This window comes from Gopherus flavomarginatus, chromosome 5 (genome assembly GCF_025201925.1).
Source record: "Gopherus flavomarginatus isolate rGopFla2 chromosome 5, rGopFla2.mat.asm, whole genome shotgun sequence".
NCBI classification, from domain to species: Eukaryota; Metazoa; Chordata; order Testudines; family Testudinidae; genus Gopherus; species Gopherus flavomarginatus.
In genome coordinates, this window is record NC_066621.1 from 136779066 (window position 1) to 136801465 (window position 22400).

A 22400-nucleotide genomic window follows, 5' to 3' on the forward strand; every position below is an offset into this window, starting at 1 on the left:
GGTATTGCATGTACCCTTGGGTGCCCCCAGATGACTTTGTTTTTCCACAACACCTTTTTCCTATTTAAAATGTTTTTCTCTCTCATGTTGCTATGTGACAGACCCACACAAACAGGGAAACTAACTTACCTACACACAAAGTAAAGAAATATTTTTTTCTCTAGCCTCTTTCAATTATTCTTATCTTGCAAATTGTAACAATAAAAAGTAAAATGCTTTCGATTAGATGCACATTCTTTATATGGGCTGCATTCCTTCAATTCCAACAGTACTTAACCTGGCCGTGGCTCATGTACTCTCTGAGGCAGCAGCCCCCAACCTTTTCAGCTGGCGGGCGCCAGCAGAAGGACCACTGCACCGGTGGAGCACCCGCTGAAATGCCGCCGAATTTTGGTGGCGATGCCTCTCGATGATGTCGTTTGCTGTCGACAAGCAACATCTTAGAGAAGCGTCCCCGCCGGACGCCTCTCGATGATGTCATTTGTCGGCAACAAGCATCGTCATCGAGAGATGTCGCCGCCAAAATGCCGCTGAAATTCGGCGGCATTTCGGCGGGTGCTCTCCCGAAAGCCAGGACGCAGGCGCATTAAGATGCCCCCGCGGGCGCCATAGCACCCGCAGGCACCGCGTTGGGGACCACTGCTCTGAGGTCTGGTCTACAACGGGGAAAAAGGGGGGGGGCAAGAGGGGAATCAATCTAAGTTATGCAACGTTGACGTACTTAGATCGACTTACCATGGTGTCTTCACCGTGATGAGTCGACTGCTGCCGCTCCCGTAGACTCCACCTGTGCCTTTCGCGGCAGTGGAGTATAGGAGTCGACAGGAGAGCGCTCAGGGATCGATTTACTGCGTCTAGACTAGACGTGATATATTGACCCCTGCTGGATCGATCGCTGCCTGCCAAACTGGCAGGTAGTGTAGACATACCCTGACAGTGCAACAGCATGAGAACCTGGTTTCAGAGCCACTGTAACAATTCTATATGGGCCACTCTCTGTCCACGTCCCAGGAATCAAGTTGGGGGTCAACTAAGGGCAGGGAAGACACTCAGGCATGGCCACAGCCACTCCACATGTTCTGAAAGTTATTACAAAACAGTGCAACCTCTTCAAAACACTTTCTAATTATATTGTTCTAATAGGAAAATAACATGTACCACAGCACTTGTGTTAAAGAAATTAAATATATGAATGGGAAAGATAAGTTTAAAGGAAAAAAAAAAAAAGGAGAATGGAAGGAATTTTGCTCAAATTTTAAAAACAGAAATTCACAAAGTGGAGACCAACCCTTGGATGTTTTCAGTCCCAAAGACGAATGCTTCAGAAAGACAGTAGCGTGTAAAGATACAGTATAATGGAAACTGGTCCCTACCACCTCTCCCTATTATATTCTACATTAATAGAATATAATGTAAGTGACATTAATATCAAAGTGACAAAAGTGAAACATCCTGGCAACATATTTTCTCATTTTGAAATAGAGCCTATAGTAAAACAGTGTTTCTCAAACTGGGGTTGCCGCTTGTGTAGGGAAAGCCCTTGGTGGGCCAGGCTGGTTTGTTTACCCGCCCCGTCTGCAGGTCCGGCCGACTGCGGCTCCCACTAGCCATGGTTCGCTGCTCCAGGCCAATGGAAGCTGCTGGAAGTGGTGTGGGCCAAGGGACTTACTGGCTGCCACTTCCAGCAGCCCCCATTGGCCTGCAGCAGTGAACCGTGGCCAGTGGGAGCCGCGATTGGCCGGACCTGCGGATGGGACAGGTAAACAAACCAGCCTGGCCTGCCAGGAGCTTTCCCTGCACAAGCGGCAACCTCAGTTTGAGAAACACTGTAGTAAAACATTTGCTATTTTTACAGTCCTTAGCGTAATCAGACTCATCTTACAGATGTTACATTTTGCTAAGAGTGCTGTTTAAAATGAGAGAGTAGAATACCTATAAGTTTGTTGTAGTCTACACCTTTCGCATTGGATGTCTGCACTGTCCAAGGGTCTACAAAATCCTCATCCTGTGTAGTAGTTGGACCATTATTGCTTACTGGTGAGAAATCTACTGGAGGAGAACCAGCCTTGTAATCTTGTCCTGTTGCTGTTTTATAGGTCACTTTTAATGACAATAACAGCTTCACTGCTGCATCGATTTCATCCTGCGCAAAGGAAAAACAATTTTAAGATGGACGGTGCTTCAGACAAAGTGTTAGTACGGCCTTTCTCCTCCAAACACTTCACACATGCATTGACTTCAAGTTAAGCAGGATCAATGTCCAAGATAAAAGAAAAAGAAGTGGCAGGTGGGACAGTTTCTTAACACTCCCTGTATACAAATCATAAGAATTTACTGTGTAAACTTGGGCAAGCCACTCAAGGCACTCTCTGTGCCTCACTTTTCCATTTGTAAATCAGGGATAAAGATAATTACCTGCCTCACAAGGAAGTGGTGAGGCTTAATTCATTTAAGTATAAAGTTTGTAGATATGCTTAGATAGAAAGTGCTATAAAATTATTAGTTACTCTAGAAATACTCCTGTAGTAGTTATATTTCACATTTTTTAGTTCTTTACATCTCAAAGTTATTTTATGTTCTATATAATTTAATGTTATTGTAACAGCTCATGCATGCACACACTCCCATGTGCGAAGAGTTCTTATACAAGTTCCACTTGAAAAACAAATCTTAAGAGCCCAAACCTGTAGCCAGTCCCCATGTAGATCACCTACTGAAATTAATTCTATTTGCACACAGACTGATGACAGGGTCAGGTATTTAGAGCCAAATGCTAATCCCACTTAAATTAACAGAAAATTGCCAAATGACTTCCACAAGACTAGGAGTTGGCACTCAGTGAATATACACTGAAAACCACATTTTCTAATAGGTATGATAATACTTTTATACAGTGCATTGCACTCAAAAATCTCAAAATAGTTTAGAAAGGTCAGTATTACAATCTACAATTTAAAGATAAGAAAACTGAAATGCAACAAGACTAATTGACTTAAGAAAGGCAACGTAGCAAGTCAGTGGCAGAATTAGACCCTAAGTCTAGTGACTCCCAGTTCCTGCTCCAGGAAAAACAACTTTGGCCATTTTGAACGAGGTAATATTAATAATTGCAAAGTTTGGACAAAACATTTTAAAAAGAAAATATTATTTTATTACTGGAATATAAAATAGCATCTCAAGCCAAAAAACTGTTCAATGTGTTAAGAGAGAACTAAGCTGCAAAATGGAAAGAGTTCAACAAATGAAATAAAATTACCGTTGATGCTTTCCCTGCTTTCAGTGATCTGACTTTTTCTCCTTGTGCAGTCACTCTTTCAAACAGCTCGAGTGGACTTGAAGAGCAAGAGTCACCGTTCTGAATGTCTGCCATTTTTTCAGGAGTGTAAATTATCCCTTTTATTCACAATATAAAGTATTTTATCCCACAGATTCAAAATAGCTGCAGCAACAGACTGGAGAAGGAGAACTGTAAAGAGATAACCAGGTCATATGTTTTATTTTACTGTAATTTTAAAAACTTCTGTTCAAATTCTTATTCTACCCATCTGAAATAATACTATTTAATTTCACCCATAGTAAGTAATATATTTGGAGAGTCCGTTTTTTCAGCACTGTTTTTCAGAAACCAAAGACACGTAGCACAATGAAATCATTTCATAGCAGGTGTTTAGATGTTTGAACTAGAAGATGGGCACTGCTCCAGAGGAAATTAAATCACAGGTTGATTCAGAATACTGTTCCTTTAAATCTACGTTTGTGAACTAACTAAACCATACTGGCTCATTTTATGTTTCAAAGTATGTTATAATTCTCCCATCAGCACACACAATCTTAAAAACAAACAAAAAAACTCCCAAAACAATGAAACACATCTTGAGCTCATCATATCTCAGGTAAGGTTTTAGTTTTCTTTTTCTTCTAAAATTGTTCTTTGTCCCTTTTAATATTTATTTTCCCCTTTATTTAGCTGCAGTCCACAAAAGTACAATGAAGGTACTTTAACAATTTGCAAAAACAGAAGTTCACATAGTACTGATTATACATTAAATTCTTAACTCCCGCTTGGTTATACGTTCTCTGTCTAAAGGACCACCTGTAAGGGACTGGGCCATAGGTGGTCTTGCCTAGTGGTCACAGCTGGCCTGAGGTCTGCCCACCAGATACGGTTGCCAGCCCTCTAGGATTGGCCTGCAGTCTCCCAGAATCGGCATTGATGTCCTGGTGACTACTGAAAGCAATCCAGGAGATTTTAATAGGATATTTTAAGAAAACGATATTATGTCACGTTGGGGGGGAAAAAATCTCCCAGAATAGCTTCAGAAATAGCACCAGATTAGAATCGAGAGGCAGGAATCAGAGTCAGAGTCAGGCTGGAGTTGGAAATTGTAGATCAGGAGATGAGGCGAAATCTGGTATTGGAGCAGGCCAAAGTCTGTGTCGTTGCCCAGACAACTTATTGGGCCAACCCCTGAGGTTAAGTAGGGGCACATGACCAATCAGAGGGCCATGGGGTACTATCACTCAGTCTCTTGGACGGTACTTCCTGTGGTATCTACTCTCCACAGTGCTCCCTGGCTTTGCCTCTGCATGTGGCACTCTGGGAATATCAAATGAACCTGGATCTGCAGACTCAGGTTCCAGTCCCCAGGTCCCGACACTACTTTCTACTACTGGAATTTCTTCCTCCTCTTTCAGGTTTTAGTCTTTAAAGACAATTTAATTAGAGTAACCTTTGTATTGGTTTGTTTATTCTAATAAAGGGTTTGCATTTATGACTAAGAAATGTGGCAACCATTAGTTCAATTATAATGAAAACATGGTTGGGTTGTGGGGATAGAGTTTTCTCTATGTGATCCTGAAAGAATTGTATTCAGAAAGGAATACAATATGCAGAAGCTCAAGCAAAAAACAGGTTAATGTCATAAGAACGGCCATACTGGATCAGGCTAAAGGCCTATCTAGCCCAGTATCATGTCTTCTGACAACGGCCAATGCCAAGTGCCCCAGAGGGAATGAACAGAACAGGTAATCATCAAGTGATCCATTTCCTGTCGCTTATTCACAGAAAATATCCTGAGAATAGCTTTTAAAATAGTAACGGTGGTTTGTGTAAAAATGCAAGCACATTGATTATACTAGTGTTCAGGCATCAATCAAGGATTTATTTAATCTTGTAATTTGATACAGAAGAATAGAAGATTAAAAAAAACATGTTTACATTGACAGTGAGTTCTCCATATTGACAAAGAAAAAAGATTAGTGTGTTGCAAGAAGAGGGGATGTCATAATTCAGAGAAAGCAACCTTACTGGGTGAGCTGTGATTGTCCCAAAAAAGACATATCATACCTCTGTGCTGAACACAGCGTGAGCGCAAGACACAGCGAGGATCTCTAGCAGAGAGTGCTTGTTTTGAAATGCCCTTCATTCATATGTGATGGATACACAACAAATTGAAGACTAAATTAGTCTTATAACAGTACAGCTACCATCAGCGGTCAGTTTGAAAGATGCACCTCACACCTTAAGTATTCCTTATCAGACAAAGGCCCAGAAGCCCACTTGGCACCTCACTCACTTCAAAGGGACACCTGGGCATAAAGGTCTATCTGCATAGAACAAGTTGCAGGTTCAGGGACTAGAAGATTATCCCTAATGCTACTGAGGGGCAAATTTGCTTTGAAGATTGATCTTAACATGCATCCAAATATTCAAGAACTCTTAAAAAACAGATTCCTAAACAGTTTATTGACAGAATTCTGTATAGGATGCATAATTAGAAATGGATTTACAAGACCTAACTTTAATTAATCCTAAAAGAAAATTGCAAAAAATCACCCTCTTGGTTTCACTGTTCCAGAGTTCCAAAAACAAGCCTACAGTATTCACACTAGCTGTTCAACACTACAAAGTCTTCTTCCCGCAAAACAGTCTGATCACAACTTGTTTACAAAATATACCTTTAGACTGTCATCATACTATGAGCCTTTTGTCTGCTCGGGAAACATAATGAGGGGTTGCCATGGTTAACTAAAATGTAGCTAACCATCAAGGTTCTGTTCCTTAACCAGCTGCAATGTTTTCAGGTTATGGAACAGCTGAGCACCAACTACAGCTAGTATTATCCTCTTATCAGCCCACCACTATATCAAATTCTTATTTTAAATAAAACTGCCTTGATTAACGGTACATGCAGTTTGAATGGTCACTAGTTTTGATTGCTTAGTTCAGTAACCCTTTAATAAGATGTTATTTAAATAACATGCCATTTAGCCTTATTTCATTTAATTATGTTATGACTGATTTAACATTTAACAATGTTTCCTCCATAACGGGAAATTCTTTTACAAACTCCTACATAACTTATTTTTATATTCTATTTTGCAATTTAGTATTTTTCTTGTTTCTTGTAGGCAAAAAAAATGTTTGGCTGGATAAGGAAATGAAATTATTAAACCCACAAATCCAAAAAGGGTTTTATATCATCTTTTAAGAAGGTTAACACTGCATCCTTATGTGGGGCTACCATGGTTATATTACTTGGCTTCAAAATATACAATACATGAAGTTAAACACCAGTTTTTTATATGCACCGTTAACATTTATGCATAGTTTGATATAATTTAATTATTCTATTTGCAGCACATCTCCATCCTGAAAGCCTGAAATGACACCATCTGAAGCTGATGGGCTTCAGCAGTACACTAGAGAAGACCACTCCTATCTGAGGAAAGTAAAATCGGATGACTCTTGAAAGAAGACTAGGGTAGTGTTATGCTATTCAGCATAGCAGAACTGAATCATAGAATCATAGACTAAGGTCAGAAGGGACCATTATGATCATCTAGTCTGCCCTTCTGCACAACAGAGGCCACAGAATCTTACCCACCCACTCCTGTATCAAACCCCTAACCTATGCCTGAGCTACTGAAGTCCTCAAATTGTGGTTTAAAGACTTCAAGGTGCAGAGAATCCTCCAGCAAGTGACCCATGCCCCACGCTGCAGAGGAAGGCGAAAAACTCCCAGGGCCTCTGCCAATGGGCCCTGAAGGAAATTTCCTTCCCGACCCCAGATATGGTGATCAGCTAAACCCTGAGCATGTGGGCAAGACTCACCAGCCAGACACCCAGGAAAGAATTCTCTGTAGTAATGCAGATCCCACCCCATCTAACATCCCATCACAGGGCATTGGGCATATTTACCGCTACTAGTCAAAGATCAATTAATTGCCAAAATTAGGCTATCCCATCATGTCATCCCTTCTATAAACTTATCAAGCTTAGTCTTGAAGCCAGATATGTCTTTTGCCCCCACTGCTCCCCTTGGAAGACTGTTCTAGAACTTCACTACTCTGATGGTTAGAAACCTTTGTCTAATTTCAAGTCTAAACTTCCTGATGGCCAGTTTATATCCATTTGTCATTGTGTCCACATTGGTATTGAGCTTAAATAATTCCTCTCCGTCACTGGTATTTATCCCTCTGATATATTTATAGAGAGCAATCATATCTCCCCTCAGCCTTCTTTTGGTTAGACTAAACAAGACAAGCTCTTTGAGTTTCTTTCATAAGACAGGTTTTCCATTCCTTGGATCATCCTAGTAGCCCTTCTCTGTACCTATTCCAGTTTGAATTCATCCTTCTTAAACATGGGAGACCAGAACTGCACACACTATTCCAGATGAGGTCTCACCAGTGCCTTGTATAACAGAACTAACACCTCTTTATCTCTACTGGAAATACCTCGCCCGATGCAACCCAAGACTGCATTAGCTTTTTACACGGCCATATCACATTGGTAGTTCATAGTCATCCTGTGATCAACCTATACTCCAAGATCCTTCTCCTCCTGTGTTACTCCAAGGTATGCGTCCCCAGCTTATAACAAAAAATCTTGTTATTACTCCCTAAATGCATGACCTTGCACTTTTCACTATTTTAAATTTAATTCTATTACTATTACTCCAGTTTACAAGGTCATCCAGATCTTCCTGTATGATATCCCAGTCCTTCTCTATATTGGTAATATCTCCTAGCTTTGTGTCATCCACAAACTGTATTAGCACATTCCTACTTTTTGGCCCACAGTCAGTAGTAAAAAGATTAAATAAGATTGGTCCCAAAACTGATCTCTGAGGAACTCCACTAGTAACCTCCCTCCAGCCTGACAGTTCACTTTTCAGTATGACCCGTTATAGTCTCCCCTTTAACCAGTTCTTTATCCACCTTTCAATTTTCATATTGATCTCCATCTTGTCCAATTTAGCTAATAATTCCCCATGTGGAACTGTATCAAATGCCTTACTGAAATCGAGGTTAATTAGTTACACTGTGTTTCCTTTGTCTAAGAAATCTGTTACCTTCTCAAAGAAGGAGATCACGTTGGTTTGGCATGAGCTACCTTTTGCAAAACCATTGACCTCAATGTCCTTAACTACTTTTTCCTTCAAAATTTTTTCCAAGACCTTGCATACTACAGATCTCAAACTAGCAGGCCTGCAGTTATCCGGATCACTTTTTTTTCCTTTATAAAAATAGGAACTATGTTAGCAATTCTCCAGTCATACGGTACAACCCCTGAGTTTACAGATTCATTAAAATTTCTTGCTAATGGGCTTGCAATTTCATGTGCCAGTTCCTTTAATATTCCTGGATGAAGATTATCTGAGCCCCACAATTTAGTTCCATTAAGCTGTCTGAGTTTGGCTTCTACCTCGGATATGGTAATATTTACCTCAATATCCTCATTACCATTTGTCATCCTACCATTATCCTTAAGCTCTTCATTAACCTCATTAATGACTGAGGCAAGGCATTTGTTTAGAACATAAAGAACATTGCATAAGGAAGATTGAATTTTTGGAGGAAGCAAACATAATGCAGTCAGTCCAGTGAAAGATGCAGGCAGTGAGGACTGCAAATTGCAAAGAGTAATTCTCCAAAGCTAAAATCTAGTTGACTGAGCTCAGGATGAAGTGGAGTGTGGCATCCAGCTGTGTTGATGGAATGGAGATTCAGGACACCACCACCACCACCACAAAGATGGACAGCGTTCTTCACTGAGCTCTGAAGTTGAGGAAAACTATTATGTTGAATTATTCATAAGAAAGAACAGGATTTATCTCATATTTCGATCTGACACATTGTTTTGAATCCTTTCCAGTGTTAACAATATAAATAGTCCCAAAACAGAGTGTAGGATAGGAATTTGTTTTGTGACTAAGAACATTCAAAACATCCTGATACCCACTACTAGGAATGTTTTCAGGAAAATAATATGCACTGGAGTTTGAAATCAGACTATCTAAGACATTTAGTTTTTGCTTCTGGCAGTGGACAATGCCTGATGAGTCAGAGAAAAACAATAACCATTATTATGCAAAGGCCGTAGCAAGGTGATAAGCCAACACTTTAGAAGATGAGGCTCATTTTCCTTTGAATCATGAATTACAAAATGAAAATGTCTTAATTTTGCATAAGCTCATTTGTATTTACTTTTCCTATAAAACGCTGAGAAATGACAAAGCTCCCAAGATGAAATGAAAAGAGAAAATAGACTATGGTAGTAATAAGTTAGAACCATTTTTCAAGTGTCACTTTTGATCTCAGATGCAGCCAGAGAATAACTGGTGTTTTGGTATTGCTATAACTACCTTTACACTCACGGTCAAATCTTATCTAACTCTCTGTAGACTAATATATACATACACTTTTCTTCTAACTCAATTTATCTTTACATGTGAAGCTGATGTTTATAAAAAATAGGCTAGAGTTAGGAGTATTTTAGTATAAAATTAACACTGAACCTTTGACTTGTGACTGCAACTACTGTACTTCAGTGCTCTAGCTGGTAGGAAAATCCATCAGTTAAGAAAGTAATTTTACAAAACACAGCATACTTTCCCTTGCTGCTATACAAACAGAACAACTTCCTTCTCTTTATAATAGCGTAAATTTTTGGTTTTGCATTTTCATCCTAAATAGTTCTATAAAGAATATAGTGAAACCAGCATTGAGTGAACTCAGGTACAGTAAAACTTTGTTACTTAGAAGTAACAAGAAAGTCCATAACTGCGGTAACAGGCCAATCAAACCTCGTCAGTAGATAACTAGGTGTAGTTGTGTGTGTGTTGATGAACACTGAACATTGACTTAATACAGCTTTGAATCTTTACTATGCAAAAGAAAAATGCTTTTAACCATCTTAATTTAAATGGAACAAGCATAGAAAAAGTTTCCTTATCATGTCAAATCTTTTTTAAAAACTTTCCTGTTATTTTTTTTTTTGCCTCTGCTGCTGCCTGATTGCATACTTCTGGTTCCAAATGAGGTGTGTGGTTGATCGGTCAGTTCGTAACTCTGGTGTTCATAACTCTGAGGTTCTACTGTATATAATTGTTATGGTAGTAGTATTTAAGAAAGCTTTTATTCTCTCCCTATATTTGCACAATCCAGTCTGCAAAACTGTTCAAAACAATACAATACTACACACTCTACCAGAGCTTGGTAAAGCCAAATCACCTTTTCTTTCATTACAAGCACTTTTCAAACAAAGGGTGAAGTTGCCAACTCCAAGTAGTTATAATCTACTATCTATATAGACATATAGAACATAATTATATATAGATGGACATACAGTTATACTTCACAACATCCAATGGCAATTACTTTATGGTCGCTATTCCTGAGTGGGTCAGTTACACTGACCTCTTGGATCAGAATCTGTGCAAAACTTAGACCAAAGTCAAGAATTACCTCTTCCCTTGTTGGTTCCAGGACTAGCAGCTCCAGGAAGCAGTCATTAACAGTGTCCAGAAATCTTATGTCTGCATCCCATCCTGAGGTGACATGTTTTCAGTCAATATGGGGATAGTTGAAGTCCCTCATTAGTATCGCAGCGAAGAGTCCCGTCGCACCTTATAGACTAACAGATGTATTGGAGCATGAGCTGTTGTGGGTGAATACCCACTTTGTTGGATGCATGACATCTGTTAGTCTATAAGGTGCCACAGGACTCTCTGTTGCTTTTACAGATCCAGATTAACACGGCTACCCCTCTGATACTCATTATTATTGGGTTTTCTGCTTTTTTGTAGCCCCTCTAATCTCTCTCAGTCACCACCACCATCCTGGTCAGGTGGTTGGCAGCATATTCCTGCTGCTGTACTCTTATTATTCAAAAGCATGAAATTTCTAGCCACAGAGAGGCTATGGCATTGTTTGACTCTTTTAAGATTTTACTACATTGGACTCTATACTTTTTTCCCCACATATAGCGCCACTTCTCCACCAGCACAACCTACTTTGTCATTCCTATATTTGTACCCTGATATTAAGCGTCCCATTGATTATCATTGTTCTACCAAGTTTCTGTGATGCCTATTATATCAAGATCCTTATTTAATACCAGACACTCAAGTTCACCCATCTTAGTGTTCAAACTTCTTGCATTTGTATATAAATGCTTATAAAATTTGTCAATATTTAGCTATGTGTCTCCATGTGATGTAACTGAATGGGACTCTTCTTTGATTGATTCTCCTCAGTTGCTATCTGTACTCTGATGAACAGAACATAAGAACATCCATACGGGGTCAGATCAATGGTCCATTTAGCTCAGTATCCTGTTTGTGACAGTGACCAGTGCCAGATGCTTCAGAGGGAATTAGCAAAACAGGGTGTCATAAGGACCTTAGCGTCCAAAATATGGGGGTTAGCATGAAAACCTCCAAGCTTAGTTACCAGCTTGGACCTGGTACCTGCTGCCACCACCCAAAAAATTAGAGTGTTTTGGGGCACTCTGGTCCCTCTGAAAAACCTTCCCTGGGGACCCCAAGACCCAAATCCCTTGAGTCTCACAACAAAGGGAAATAATTCTTTTCCCTTCCCCCCTCCAGGTGCTCCTGGAGAGATACACAGACACAAGCTCTGTGAAACTACACAGAGAGACTCCCCCTCTCTGTTCCCAATCCTGGAAACAAAAAGTACTTTCCTATTCCCCCAGAGGGAATGCAAAATCAGGCTAGCAATCCAACACACAGATCTCCCCGATTTCTTCCTCCCACCAATTCCCTGGTGAGTACAGACTCAATTTCCCTGAAGTAAAGAAAAACTCCAACAGGTCTTAAAAGAAAGCTTTATATAAAAAGAAAGAAAAATAAGTACAAATGGTCTTTCTGTATTAAGATGACACAACACAGGGCTGATTGCTTAAAAGAATATTGAATAAACAGCCTTATTTAAAAAGAATACAAATCAAAGCCCTCCAGCACTTATATTCATGCAAATACCAAAGAAAAGAAACCATAGAACTTACTATCTGATCTCTTTGTCCTTACACTTAGAAACAGAAGATTAGAAAACAGAACTACTTCTCCAAAGCTCAAAGAAAGCAGGCCGGCAGAAAACAAAGACTCAGACACACAATTCCCTCCACCCAAAGTTGAAAAAATCCGGTTTCCTGATTGGTCCTCTGGTCAGGTGCTTCAGGTGAAAGAGACATTAACCCTTAGCTATCTGTTTATGACACGCCCCCCAAATTGCAGACAGTGGGGAAGCTCACTGGCGGCGATTTCCTTCTAGAACTTGAAAATAAACAGATTAATACAACACATACACCTTTACATATACTTCTAAGTATATAACTAACAGACTTCTACATTTTAAGAACACTTTTTAACTACTGAATTCTGGGAAACTCTCACGGGAGAGTGCATCAGCTACTTTGTTAGAAGCTCCTGTGATGTGTTGAATTTCAAAATCAAAATCTTGGAGAGCTAAACTCCAACGAAGAAGTTTCTTGTTGTTCCCCTTGGCAGTATGAAGCCACTTTAGTGCAGCATGGTCAGTTTGTAGTTGGAACCGCCGTCCCCAAACATATGGGCGTAGCTTTTCCAGGGCGTACACAATGGCATAGCATTTCTTTTCACTGACTGACCAGTGACTTTCCCTCTTAGACAGTTTCTTGCTGAGAAACACGACAGGATGGAAGTTGTGATCTGTTGCTTCCTGCATGAGCACTGCTCCTATACCACGCTCAGATGCATCTGTGGTTACTAGGAATGGCTTGTCAAAATCCGGGGCCCTGAGCACAGGGTCAGACATGAGCGTTGCCTTAAGTTGGGTAAAGGCCTTTTGACACTCATTAGTTCACTTAACGGCATTTGGCTGGGTCTTTTTGGTCAGGTCGGTCAATGGGCAGCGATTTGGCTGTAGTGTGGTACAAATCGCCTGTAGTATCCGGCCAAGCCTAAGAAGGATTGGACCTGCTTCTTTGACTTTGGGACAGGCCACTTTTGGATAGCATCCACCTTGGCCTGTAGGGGGTTTATGGTTCCTCGACCCACCTGGTGCCCCAGGTAAGTCACTCTGTTTTGGCCTATTTGACACTTTTTGGCCTTAACAGTTAGTCCTGCCTGCCTGATGCGCTCAAAGACCTTTTCCAGGTGTAGTAGGTGTTCGGGCCAGGAGTCTGAAAAAATGGCCACATCATCAAGGTAGGCAACTGCAAATTCTCCCAGTCCAGCTAGTAGACCATCTACCAGCCTCTGGAAGGTGGCGGGTGCATTTCGAAGGCCGAAAGGAAGGACATTGAATTCATACACCCCCGCATGGGTGACGAATGCTGACCTCTTCTTGGCAGGTTCATCTAGCGGTACTTGCCAGTACCCCTTGGTTAAGTCTATTGTAGAGATGAACTGGGCACGTTCCAACTTTTCCAATAGCTCATCGGTACGTGGCATTGGATAGTTGTCCGGACAAGTTACAGCATTTAGCTTACGGTAGTCCACGCAAAAGCGTATTTCCCCATCTGGTTTGGGTACCAGAACCACTGGAGATGCCCATGCACTGGTAGATGAGCGGATACCCATTTGTAGCATGTTCTGGATCTCCCGTTCTATAGCAGCTTGGGCATGAGGAGACACTCGGTAGGGTGGGGTTCTGATTGGGTGAGCATTACCTGTATCAATGGAGTGGTATGCCCGTTCAGTCCGTCCTGGGGTGGCTGAGAACAATGGGGCGAAGCTAGTGCACAGCTCCTTGATTTGTTGCCGCTGCAGACGTTCCAGGGTGGTTGAGAGGTTCACCTCTTCCACGCCACCGTCTTTTTTCCCGTCGTAGTAGACACCGTCAGGCCACTCAGCATCATCTCCCTGGACTGTAAACTGACAAACCTGTAAATCTCTGGAATAGAAAGGCTTGAGAGAATTAACATGGTACACTTTAGGCTTTAGTGAGGAATTGGGAAATGCTATGAGGTAGTTTACAGCTCCCAGGCGCTCTTGGACCGTGAATGGCCCTTCCCATGATGCTTCCATCTTATGGGCCTGTTGCGCCTTCAAGACCATAACCTGGTCTCCTACCTTGAAGGAACGTTCTCTGGCATGTCTGTCATACCAGGCCTTTTGCTCTTCTTGAGCATCCTTTAGGTTCTCTTTAGCAAGGGCTAAAGAGTGTCGGAGGGTGCTTTGTAGGTTGCTTACAAAGTCCAGAATGTTAGTTCCTGGAGAAGGCGTAAACCCCTCCCATTGCTGCTTCACCAACTGTAATGGCCCCTTAACCTCGTGACCATACACAAGTTCAAATGGTGAAAACCCTAAACTGGGATGTGGTACAGCCCTGTAGGCAAACAGCAACTGCTGCAACACTAGGTCCCAATTATTGGAGAATTTGTTGATGAATTTACGTATCATGGCCCCCAAAGTTCCATTGAACCTTTCCACCAGGCCATTGGTTTGATGGTGGTACGGGGTGGCAACCAAGTGATTCACCCCATGAGTTTCCCACAGTTTTTCCATGGTCCCTGCCAGGAAATTAGACCCTGAATCTGTAAGGATGTCAGAGGGCCAACCTACCCTGGCAAAGATGTCTGTTAGGGCCAGGCACACAGTGTTTAGCCCTGGTGTTGCCTAGAGCTACTGCTTCTGGCCATCGGGTAGCAAAGTCCACTAAAGTTAGTACGTACTGCTTTCCTCTGGGTGTCTTTTTTGGGAAAGGACCCAGAATATCCACAGCTACTCGCTGAAATGGGACCTCAATTATGGGGAGTGGCTGGAGGGGGGCCTTGACCTGGTCTTGAGGCTTTCCCACTCTTTGGCATACCTCACAAGACCGGACATACTTGGCAACGTCCTTGCCCATCCCCTCCCAGTGGAAGGACTTCCCCAACCGGTCTTTGGTTCTGTTCACCCCAGCATGGCCACTGGGATGATCATGGGCTAAGCTTAAGAGCTTCCCCCGGTACTTAGTTGGAACCACCAACTGTTTTTGCGGCTGCCATTCTTCCCGGTGTCCACCAGAAAGAATTTCCTTGTATAAAAGTCCTTGGTTTATAACAAACCGGGATCGATTAGAAGAGCTGAGAGGCGGTGGGGTGCTCCGTGCCGCCGCCCAAGCTTTCTGAAGGCTGTCATCCGCTTCCTGCTCAGTCTGGAACTGTTCCCTTGAGGCTGGGGTCACCAGTTCTTCCCCAGACTGTGGACTTGGGCTTGGTCCCTCTGGAAGCGATGTAGGTGATGGGGTTGTTTCCGTTGCTGGTGAACCGCTCTTCGCTGGTGCACCTGAGGGTATTTCAGGCTCTGGCTGAGCCTTTTGGGTATGGCTGTCTGTTTCTTCTGCCAGTTGTGGCTCGCTGGCGCCCTCTGGCGTTGAGTTTGAAGATGTAGTTGCACTTGCTGGTGCTGGTTGCTGTTCCAGTTCCGGGCCTGGGACTGGAGGTGCTGTGGCTGTTTCAGTGGTTGGCATGGAATCCGGGTCCACTACCTCTGTCTGGGTCTCTGGTAACACAGACGGGGCCTCTGTGGACGGTTCAGGAACAGGAATGGGTCTGGAAGCTTGCCTGGTTTGGCTACGTGTAACCATTCCCACTCTCTTGGCCCGCCTCACCTGGTTGGCCAAGTCTTCCCCCAGTAGCATGGGGATAGGATAATTGTCATAGACTGCAAAAGTCCACATTCCTGACCAGCCTTTGTACTGACAGGCAGTTGAGCTGTAGGCAAGTCTACAGCTTGTGACATGAAGGGGTAAATTGTAACTTTGGCCTTTGGGTTGATGAATTTGGGGTCAACGAAGGATTGGTGGATAGCTGACACTTGTGCCCCCGTGTTTCTCCACGCAGTAACCTTCTTTCCGCCCACTCTCAAATTTTCCCTTCGCTCCAAGGGTATTTGAGAGGCATCCGGGCCTGGGGATCTTTGGTGTGATGGTGGTGTAATGAATTGTACTCGCATGGTGTTCTTGGGACACTTGGCCTTGATATGTCCCAGTTCATTACACTTAAAGCATCTTCCATCTGATGGGTCACTGGGCCGAGGTGAGTTACTGGAGACTGGTGAGGTTGAAGGGTAGGGTATCTGTGGCTTTACTTGGGTGGTATGTGGGGTCTTTGGCTGTCCTCGGTTGTAGGGTTTATGGTCTGTGTGCCCCCTGGGGTAATCGTTCCCCTTGACAGTAGCTTTCTTGCTTTTTGCCAGTTCCATCCATTTGGCTCCAATCTCCCCCGCCTCAGCGATATCTTTGGGATTTCCATCTTGTATGTACCGTGTGATGTCTTCAGGAACACCATCCAAGAACTGCTCCATTTGTATGAGGAGGTGCAGTTCTTCCAAGGTTTGAATGTTGTTTCCTGTTATCCAGGCCTCATAGTTTTTTGCAATGTAGTAGGCGTGTTTGGGAAATGACACCTCGGGTTTCCACTTTTGGGTTCTGAAGCGCCGACGGGCATGATCTGGGGTTATCCCCATTCGGTATCTGGCCTTGGTTTGAAAAAGTTTATAGTCATTCATTTGCAGCTTAGGCATTTCAGCTGCCACCTCTGCTAAAGGTCCACTGAGCTGTGACCTCAATTTTACCATGTACTGGTCTTCGGGGATGTTGTACCCAAGACATGCTCTTTCAAAATTTTCCAAGAAGGCCTCGGTGTCATCACCTGCCTTGTAGGTGGGAAATTTCCTGTGCTGTGGAGCAATATTTGGCGCCGGGTTGTTAGGGTTGGCTGGCACAGGCAGCCCAGCTTTTGCCAAGTCCAGTTCATGTTTTCTCTGTTTTTCCTTCTCTTCATTCTCTTTTTGTTGCTTTTCCATTTCTCGGCGGTGGGCCAACTCTTCTTCTTCTTGTTTCCTTCGGTGGGCGAACTCTTCTTCTTCTAGTTTTCTTTTGTGTGCTGCCTGTTTGATTTGTTCTTCTCTTTCTTTCATCTCCATCTCTTTTTGTTTTATTTCCAGTTCCTGTTTGTGTTTTTCCATCTCTCGCCTGTGTTCAGCTTCTTTGATTTGTTCTTCGGCCTCAATTTTTGCCTTAGAAGTCATGGTTCCTGTTTTCTTGTGTTGGGGTGCCCTCCGGTGTTTATCTTCTGAACTGCAGGTTCTGTTGCCTCCTGGAGTCTGCCTAGCAACAGTGCTTTTTCCCTTTTCTCTCTCTAGCTAATGTTCAATGAAGGGAAACCAGAAAAACCACTTTATTTGCATGCATATAAGTGCTGGTACTTGCCTCCTAATGGGAGGGCTATTGCATGACAAAAGACCCTTAACAGTTTGGTAATGGCTTCTTGCTTATTATGCAAGCCACAAACTGCCAGAGAGAGCAGAAAAAAAAAATTCTCTCTGGTTCCCTTTTAAAACCAACTGTTTCTCTCTGCTAAAAAGCCCTTAGCAGAGAAAAGAAAAATATAATATTTCTACTGGCTTCTGGATTCTGTCTATATCCCACCGCTGCCACCATGTCATAACCTTAGTCCCAGATTTGGACCTTAGCGTCCAAAATATGGGGGTTAGCATGAAAACCTCCAAGCTTAGTTACCAGCTTGGACCTGGTACCTGCTGCCACCACCCAAAAAATTAGAGTGTTTTGGGGCACTCTGGTCCCTCTGAAAAACCTTCCCTGGGGACCCCAAGACCCAAATCCCTTGAGTCTCACAACAAAGGGAAATAATCCTTTTTCCCTTCCCCCCTCCAGGTGCTCCTGGAGAGATACACAGACACAAGCTCTGTGAAACTACACAGAGAGACTCCCCCTCTCTGTTCCCAATCCTGGAAACAAAAAGTACTTTCCTATTCCCCCAGAGGGAATGCAAAATCAGGCTAGCAATCCAACACACAGATCTCCCCGATTTCTTCCTCCCACCAATTCCCTGGTGAGTACAGACTCAATTTCCCTGAAGTAAAGAAAAACTCCAACAGGTCTTAAAAGAAAGCTTTATATAAAAAGAAAGAAAAATAAGTACAAATGGTCTTTCTGTATTAAGATGACACAACACAGGGTCGATTGCTTAAAAGAATATTGAATAAACAGCCTTATTCAAAAAGAATACAAATCAAAGCCCTCCAGCACTTATATTCATGCAAATACCAAAGAAAAGAAACCATAGAACTTACTATCTGATCTCTTTGTCCTTACACTTAGAAACAGAAGATTAGAAAACAGAACTACTTCTCCAAAGCTCAGAGAAAGCAGGCCGGCAGAAAACAAAGACTCAGACACACAATTCCCTCCACCCAAAGTTGAAAAAATCCGGTTTCCTGATTGGTCCTCTGGTCAGGTGCTTCAGGTGAAAGAGACATTAACCCTTAGCTATCTGTTTATGACACAGGGCAATTTCAAGTGAGCCATCGTCCTGTCATCCAGTTCCAGCTTCTGGCAGCTGGAAATTTATGGACACCTAGAGCATGGGGTTTCACCATTGACCACCTTTGTTAATAGCCATTGATGGACCTATTCACCATGAACTTATCTAATTCTTTTTTGAACCCAGTTACACTTTTGGCCTTCATTCCTGGCAATGAATTCCACAAATTGACTCAGCATGGTGTGAAGAAGTACTTCCTTTTGTTTGTTTTAAACATGCTCCCTATTCATTTCATTGGGTGAGCCCTAGTTCTTGTGTTATGCTGAATGGTAAATGACACTTCCCTATTCACTTTCTCCACATCATTTGTGATTTTATAGACCTCTATTATATCCTCCTTTAATCAATTTTCTAAACTGAACATTGCAAGTTTTTTTAATCTCTCTTCTCATAGAAGTTGTTTCATACTCCCCGAATAATATTTGCTGCCCCTTTTTGCACCTCTTCCAATGCTAGTATATCTTTTCTGGATGTACTATGGATTTATACAGACACATTACCAGATTTTGTATTAACTATCTGTTTCCTAATGGTTCCTAAAGTTAGCTTTTTTGAATGCCACTGAACATTGAGCAGGTATTTTCAGAATATGTCTGCACTGTACAGCTGTGTATGCAGAGCTGTTGCAGCTGTGTTAGTCCCAGGATATTAGAGAGACAAGGTCATCTCTTTTATTGGACCAACTCCTGTTGATGAGAGTGACAACCCTTCCATCTTACACAGAGACCTGAAGAAGAGCTCTGAGTAATCTCAAAAGCTTGTCTCTTTCACCATCAGAAGTTGGGCCGCCCCTGGCCTCATTCTCAAACGGGGGTACACAGAGATCTTCCACAGGGTATATCAGCTCATCTAGCTATTTGCCTAGTTTTATAACAGACTAATAAAAAACACTACCAAAGCCAGTACAAACTAAAATTTCATATGGACAAAATGAGACAGCAAGCGATTTTTCAATACTAGTGTGCTGCGACACTTTGCATTTTTGTGCCTGACTTTGTAAGTTTTTAAATGAGGTGAAAGTTGAGGAGTACACAAGACAAATCCGACTCCTGAAAGGGTTGGGGAGGCTGGAAGCACTGCTCTGCCGCATGCCCAGACAGCCGGTGCCTACGCCGGCCAGCTCCGAGAGCCGCTAGCAGCGCACGGCGCAGGGACCAGAGCAGTCACTCAGGTCCCCCTGTGGCTGATGTCTCCCCTGCCGGGGACCGCCCGGAAGGAAGTGGCGGGTATCCGCTCTGAGGCGCTACTCTCCCAGGCCCCAAGGGCGATGCAGATGAACGAACATCCCGAGCGCCCATGGCGGGTGAACCCACACCAGAGCCCTCCCGCCCAAAGGCCACCCGGAGCCGCCGCCGCCCCCCGAGCGCGGCCAGGCCCCTGTCCCCTTACCCTGGCGAGGCCGGCTCCCCTTCTCAGCACCTCTGCCACCGTCAGCGCCGGGCACCAGACCAGAACCGGCACGGCGCGCTGCTCAACCCTGCCCGGTCGGAAACGCGCACCCCGGCCGGAACCATTGCTACCCGCGCAAGCAGGGCGACCGGGCGCGCTTCCCCAGACCAGACGTGGAGTCTGTCATTGCGGGCGCTTGACTACAGCGCTGGGGTGGCCTGGGGGGTATTTACATTGGCCGGCCGCGCGCTGGGGCTGTTAGCAGAGCAGCCCCTGTTTCCACCCGGCTCGCTTTGCGGAGCGGACCCGCCACTGGCTGCTGTGGAATGTGTTCCTGGGAAGGGGCCTGGTCGGTTTCTTCCCTTCGGGTAACTGACGTGGGTTCCCCGCAGAGGTAGGGCACGTGGGGCCCAGCCTCGCCAGGCCTCAGGAGGGGCCTCCTCTGTAGGAGGAGCTGCAGGGTCAGGCTGCCCCGTGTCTCCGGGGGGCTGAGGGGAGGCGAACATTTAAAAAACAATGTATGTTATCTCAGTGGGAGCTGGAGGCAACAGCGGTTGGGGGAGATGAAGGATTTTGCTTTTTGTCTTTAACTGAAACATTTAATTAAAAAAATTCCTATCTCCTGCCACTCTAAGCACCTTCAGAAGAAGAGCGCTCTGGATGCTTGTAATCTGCCTGTTGTCTGACACTGTCATTCTGATTCTGAGGTGCCTTTCTCTCTGATGGGCTGGTGCGAGTTGAAGAAGGGGAGATTTTATCTAGTTAAGACATGCACTGAGATTTTGAAGGGTCTAATTATCAAAGCTGAGAATGTGCAAACATATTAAGTGCTTGTGCAGGTGGCCAACTATGTGTGTTATTGGCCTTTTATATGTGCCCCATATCCCAATTTGTATGTTGCTCCATATCTCTCCTGGGTAATTTATGCTTACTTATTAGGTAGGGCAATGCATATACTGAGTTTAGATGCTCAATGTCTAGTTCTCATTAAGAACACGCAAGTAAACTTTCCCCATGAAAAAGAGACTGGAGAAATACTTAAGCTGCACTGTCAACTTAAAACCCGTGCTACAAATGCATAACTGGTGCAATACTGGTTGAAAAACCATAATCACAGAGTAATCGTCAATGGTTCACTGACAAATTGGGAGGATGTATCTGTTTGCACCCTGCAGGGGTCTGTCTTGGGTCTGGTACTATTAAATGTTAATGAATTGGATAATGGAGTGGAGAGTATGCTTATAAAATTGTAGATAAACCAAGCTGACAGGGATTGCAAATACTCTGGAGGATAGGATTACAATTCAGAGTGAGCTTGACAAATTGAAGACTTGGGCTGAAATCAACAAGATGAAATTCAATAAAGACAAGTGCGAAGTACAACGTTAGAAAGGAAAAATCAAATGTGTAACTACAAATAGGGAATAATTGGCTAGGCAATAGTTCTGCTGAAAAGAAGTGGACATGTTTAGTCTTGAGAAAAGAAGACTGAAGGGGGATCAGATAAGTCTTTAAATATTGAAAAGGTTGTAAAGACTTGTTATAAAGAGAACAGTAGGGATGTGAAATGTTAACCGAGCCAGTAAGCATCAGTCTTACCAGTGAACCCACCTTAACCCCTGGGCAGCCCTGCCCCTGGCCGGATCGGACCTGACCTTAGCTGCGCCAGCCTTGGCTAGATTGGCCTCAGCCACATGGATAAGCATTTTAGATTAGTAAAAGTGAGAATTTGAAATCCAGTGGATTTGTGACTGTTTTGTCTACTTTTTTGCACTTCTCTTCAGTTTTGACCATGAAAAATAAAGACACACATTTTTGGGGAATATTTATTTGCTTAAAAACAGATGCTTTCACTGCAACCACTAAACAAAATTTTGGAAACATTTCTGCTATTTTCACAGAATTTAAGGCCTCAATCTTGCAATTGGCTGTGTGCAAGAGTGGGCATGCACAATGTCAATTTCAGGTTTGGGGGTCTAAACTTGACCAAATTTAAGTTGACAGTGGCCTTTCAGTCCTCAAAAAGGAAGGTCCGTTTCACACACACAGTTATGAAAACATCTGTCTTCCGCAGTCTTTGTTGTTAGTATTAAAACAGAGTTATATTATAAAATGAAAAGTAAAATCTGTTGGGTTTTTTGGTTGTGTAGGTTGGTTGTTTTGTTTTCAGGCCTATTACAGCTGCTATCCCTTCAAGAAAAGTGTTTTTCTCTATCTAAGAAAATTCCTGTCAGTAGTTTAGACATCCTAGTTCAAGTTACCATATAAAGGCAATTTTTATCTTAGAGCACTAAATCAGTCTTTGAAAGTCTAACAAACTCACTTTACTTCTCTGTGCCTCTCTTTCCTCTCTCTCCCTTTGTCTGTCCTCTCTGTTTATATTGTAAGCTTT

The 22400-nt window shown here is 43.0% G+C and overlaps 2 protein-coding genes across 5 annotated transcripts in view; one reads left to right on the forward strand and one right to left on the reverse strand.

Moving 5' to 3' along the window:
- Positions 1 to 20129, reverse strand: part of WARS1 (tryptophanyl-tRNA synthetase 1) — a 45467-nt gene extending 25338 nt beyond the window's left edge. The window contains exons 1-3 of the mRNA XM_050954190.1: positions 20009 to 20129; positions 3257 to 3466; positions 1933 to 2143 (exon numbers count right to left, since the gene is read on the reverse strand). Coding sequence (XP_050810147.1) covers positions 1933 to 2143; positions 3257 to 3370 — 325 coding nt within the window. The 5' untranslated portion in view covers positions 3371 to 3466; positions 20009 to 20129. The remainder of the gene's footprint in view (positions 1 to 1932; positions 2144 to 3256; positions 3467 to 20008) is intronic.
- Positions 20130 to 20309: 180 nt separating this feature from the next.
- The window catches only part of WDR25 (WD repeat domain 25), a 106170-nt gene continuing 104079 nt past the window's right edge, over positions 20310 to 22400 (forward strand). The window contains exon 1 of one of the 4 annotated variants that reach the window (XM_050954181.1): positions 20310 to 20402. The gene's annotated coding sequence lies outside the window, so the exon portion shown is untranslated. The other 3 variants (XM_050954179.1, XM_050954180.1, XM_050954177.1) reach the window with 3 other exon arrangements.